General features: G+C 29.7%; 1 protein-coding gene across 1 annotated transcript; it reads left to right on the top strand.

The window, feature by feature from the left end:
* Positions 1 to 959: 959 nt before the first annotated feature.
* On the top strand, positions 960 to 3,554 carry Tsp_12660 (GMP synthase (glutamine-hydrolyzing)). The gene is made up of 11 exons (XM_003368508.1): positions 960 to 1,112; positions 1,169 to 1,257; positions 1,314 to 1,420; positions 1,504 to 1,568; positions 1,711 to 1,736; positions 1,826 to 1,929; positions 2,046 to 2,239; positions 2,741 to 2,936; positions 2,963 to 3,102; positions 3,167 to 3,462; positions 3,515 to 3,554. Exons 1-11 carry the CDS (start codon positions 960 to 962, stop codon positions 3,552 to 3,554), a joined length of 1,410 nt encoding a protein of 469 aa, XP_003368556.1.
* The last annotated feature ends 13 nt before the right edge of the window (positions 3,555 to 3,567 follow it).

The raw sequence follows: 3,567 nt of genomic DNA, 5'->3' as shown, positions 1-3,567 counted from the left end.
TTTTTTGTTTCGCATTACTTTTGTTCTTTACATCTTTATTCATACGGTACTCACGTACATTACCAGTTGCAGTTATAATTCTAATATATTATTTAGTTATTTGATAGTTTTTTAGCTATTAATACATTTTGTCTTTTCGATTAACTGCATTAATTTAATGACTTTTTTATATTTCGAATTGTATAATCTGTTTGTATTTGTCTTTATGAAGTGCAAAGGTAATGGAATTAACCAACATTCAAAAATCAAAGTATAACTGTCAGTTAATATAATAATAATAATTCCAATAAAATAGTCGGTTTTGGCTTTGTTAATGTTTCACGAAATGTTACAGCGGAGATGAATATGATTTTTTTAGGTGGAAATTATTTTTTTAATTAAAAAATCTTCGTAAACTTATTTTCTTTTAATAAAATTTATTCGTATTGTACTACTTCAGTAATATTTACTATTCGCAAATGCTGCAAACGTCAAAACTACAAAATTTAAATTCTATTTTTGCACCGTACTCGTAGTATGCTCTACACAAGCGACAAGATTACTTATGATTTATAAAATTTGGTAATTAAAAGTCCAATTAAATCTTGTACAAAACAAAGCATTGGAAATTGGAATAGTTAAAGCAAGGCCATCAGTAGTCATTTTCCAGCTTACTGTATTTACCGTATAACGTTACTTGTAGTAAAGTATTTTTAAAATGTTTTATTAAAAAAATATATATATTTAAATTATAAATTCATCATTATTAAATATTTTAAAAACACATAAGCTATTAAAAAGACGGTTTCTTTCTTTTTTTAAAAATGATACTTAACAATTATGAAGTAATTGAATTATTGCATTATAAATGTAAAATAAAAGAAACCTATTCTTTGTATGGAAAATTAATATGCACCATAATTTTGCGATATTAATACCTTTAAGTCAAAATTTACAGTATTCTAAGGCAAATTTAACTGATGGAACCTGCGAATGGCTATAATGGCTATGTAAAGCGATTTGCTGCAGAACGAAATTTTGTTTCACCGAAAATGACTGATAATATGGAAACTGAAGATGAATTTCTACCTGATACCGTTGCCGTGCTCGACTGTGGAGCACAATATGGAAAGGTTGTCAATTATTTTAATGTTGACCTGTAAGCTTATGCAAAGACTTGGTTTTTCAGGTTATTGAACGTAGAATTACTGAATTATGCGTTCGAACGAAAATGTTGCCATTGCATACATCAGCTTCAATGTTGATCGACAAATATAAGTGAGAAAAGTTTCGTTTACCTTTGTGATTGAATACAATGATTTTTATTTTTTTAGAGCTATAATTATTACAGGAGGTCCTTTTTCGGTAAATGATGTTGATGCTCCACGTTGTGACAGTGGCATTTTTAAATTAGGCATTCCAGTGTTGGGTATCTGCTATGGTTTTCAAGTAGCCAATCTTTGAAGCATAATTTATGAATAAAATGTTGCTTTATGATTTGAGCATTTTAGTTGATTAATAAAGTTTTCGGCGGTACCGTGGAACGTAAAAGTTATCGTGAAGATGGACAAGATTACGTTGAAATTGACGTTACTTGCCCTTTGTTTAAGTAATGTTGATTTTTTACTTCCAATTAGCATTGATTCATTACAGTTATTTTTTCAAATGTAAGTGACTAAATTGTGGAATGTTAGTTTAAGAATGGATAAAATAATTAGAATCGTAATTTAGTTTAAAAGGGCATTGGTGGGTGGTAAGTAACTCAGTTTTGATGAATAATTTTTTGGTATTTTTTCTTTGCTTTATAAATAGTTATTTTTCATTTTATTAATTTTTTTCATTTTAGGAATTTGGCTGCAACTGAGTTGGCACTTTTAACTCATGGCGATTCGATTGGAGCTGTTGCGCCTTCATTTACTGTTGTTGCAAAGTCCAGAAACTTGGTAGCGGGTATGTTCAAATCAATTTAATTTAATTTAATTTATACAAACATTTGTAGAAGCTGACGCAACTTAAAACATGAATTGTTATTGCTTTAGTTTATTTCATGTGTAAATTTTTTTTAGCAATTTCGAATGAACAAAAGCGCATTTTTGGTGTTCAGTTCCATCCTGAAGTTGATCTAACCCCATGCGGTGGAAAGATAATACGAAACTTTTTGTTTTCAATTGCTGACTGTAAGCCGAATTATACTATGGAAAATCGACTGTCAGCTTGCTTGAATGAGATAAAAAATACTGTCAAAGATAAAAAAGTGTTGGTAAGTATTCCTGTTCAATAGAACAGTTAATTTTTTGTGTTAAAATGGTGTAAATGATTAAAGTTGTTATTAATTTGTAAAATTTCATTCACACAATGCCCTATCGTACATTTTACTGTAAGTAATTGCAACCTTATTATCACTTATTATTGTTAATTTCTTTTTTTTTCTTTTTAAAAATTTTCAAATAATATATCAGTTTATATTTCAGAATATACAATATTGCAGTTAAATTTTTATTGTGCAATGATAAAAGATAAAATTATTTGTAATTAATTTTATTCACGACAGTCATTACCTTTGTAATGAAGCGGTTGTTATTTTTACAGAATATTTTATTTTTGCTTTGCACTGAATTGTAAAATTAAATTACTAATTAGTTTTAAATTAATTTTATTAAGAACATTAAATTTTCAATTTAATTGGAAAACAAGTTAATTGCTTTTTTATTCTTTGCTTTAATTAATTTCAATAAAGTTTGTTGTTGTTTTTCATTATCAGATATTGTGCAGTGGTGGAGTTGATTCTACTGTTTGTGCTGTACTTTTGCGAAAAGCTCTTGGTAAATCGAAAGTGATACCAGTATTTATTGACAATGGGTTTTTGCGTAAAAATGAGGCAACTGAAGTGGTAGAAATGCTAAAATCGCTGGATTTTGATGTGAAATGTTCGTATTGTTTGTACAGTTGCGTTTGTCGTTTTATTTAATTTAATTGTTTGCAGCATTTAACAAATCCAGAGAGTTTATCCATTCTACATTACCAATTCACGATAAATTGCTTGGCGCGTTCGAAGATGCAATGCTGTGCCGTACTTGTAATCCTGAAATGAAGCGGCGCATCATTGGCGATACATTTATGCGTGTAAATATGTTTTTTTTTAAAACAAAAGGTGAAGTCGAAATTTTTGCATAAATGTTGTTGTTAGATGATTAAATATATCGCGCGACAGCTGAAATTGAACATGAAAGAAGTCTACTTAGCCCAAGGTACTTTGCGTCCAGATTTGATAGAAAGTGCCAGCCAGTTGGTTAGTTCTCATGCGGACACGATAAAGACTCATCACAATGATACGAGTCTTGTTCGTGCATTGCGTGCGTGTGGTCGTATAATCGAACCGTTGAAAGATTTTCACAAAGATGAAGTTCGAGCTTTGGCCAGAGATTTGAATTTACCCGATTATGTGATCACTCGACATCCATTTCCAGGTTCGCATACATATATGTATAATATATTTTGTAATTTTGTATTTGATTTTGGACAATTTTGATTGTAGGTCCTGGACTTGCGGTACAAATCTTGTGTCGGACCAGTGATATACAGCTACGA

The sequence above is a fragment of the Trichinella spiralis genome, assembly GCF_000181795.1.
Source record: "Trichinella spiralis strain ISS 195 chromosome Unknown Scfld2369, whole genome shotgun sequence".
Classification (NCBI taxonomy): domain Eukaryota; kingdom Metazoa; phylum Nematoda; class Enoplea; order Trichinellida; family Trichinellidae; genus Trichinella; species Trichinella spiralis.
The sequence above is the reverse complement of the archived record's forward strand: the minus strand, read 5'-3'. Positions and strand labels throughout refer to the sequence as shown.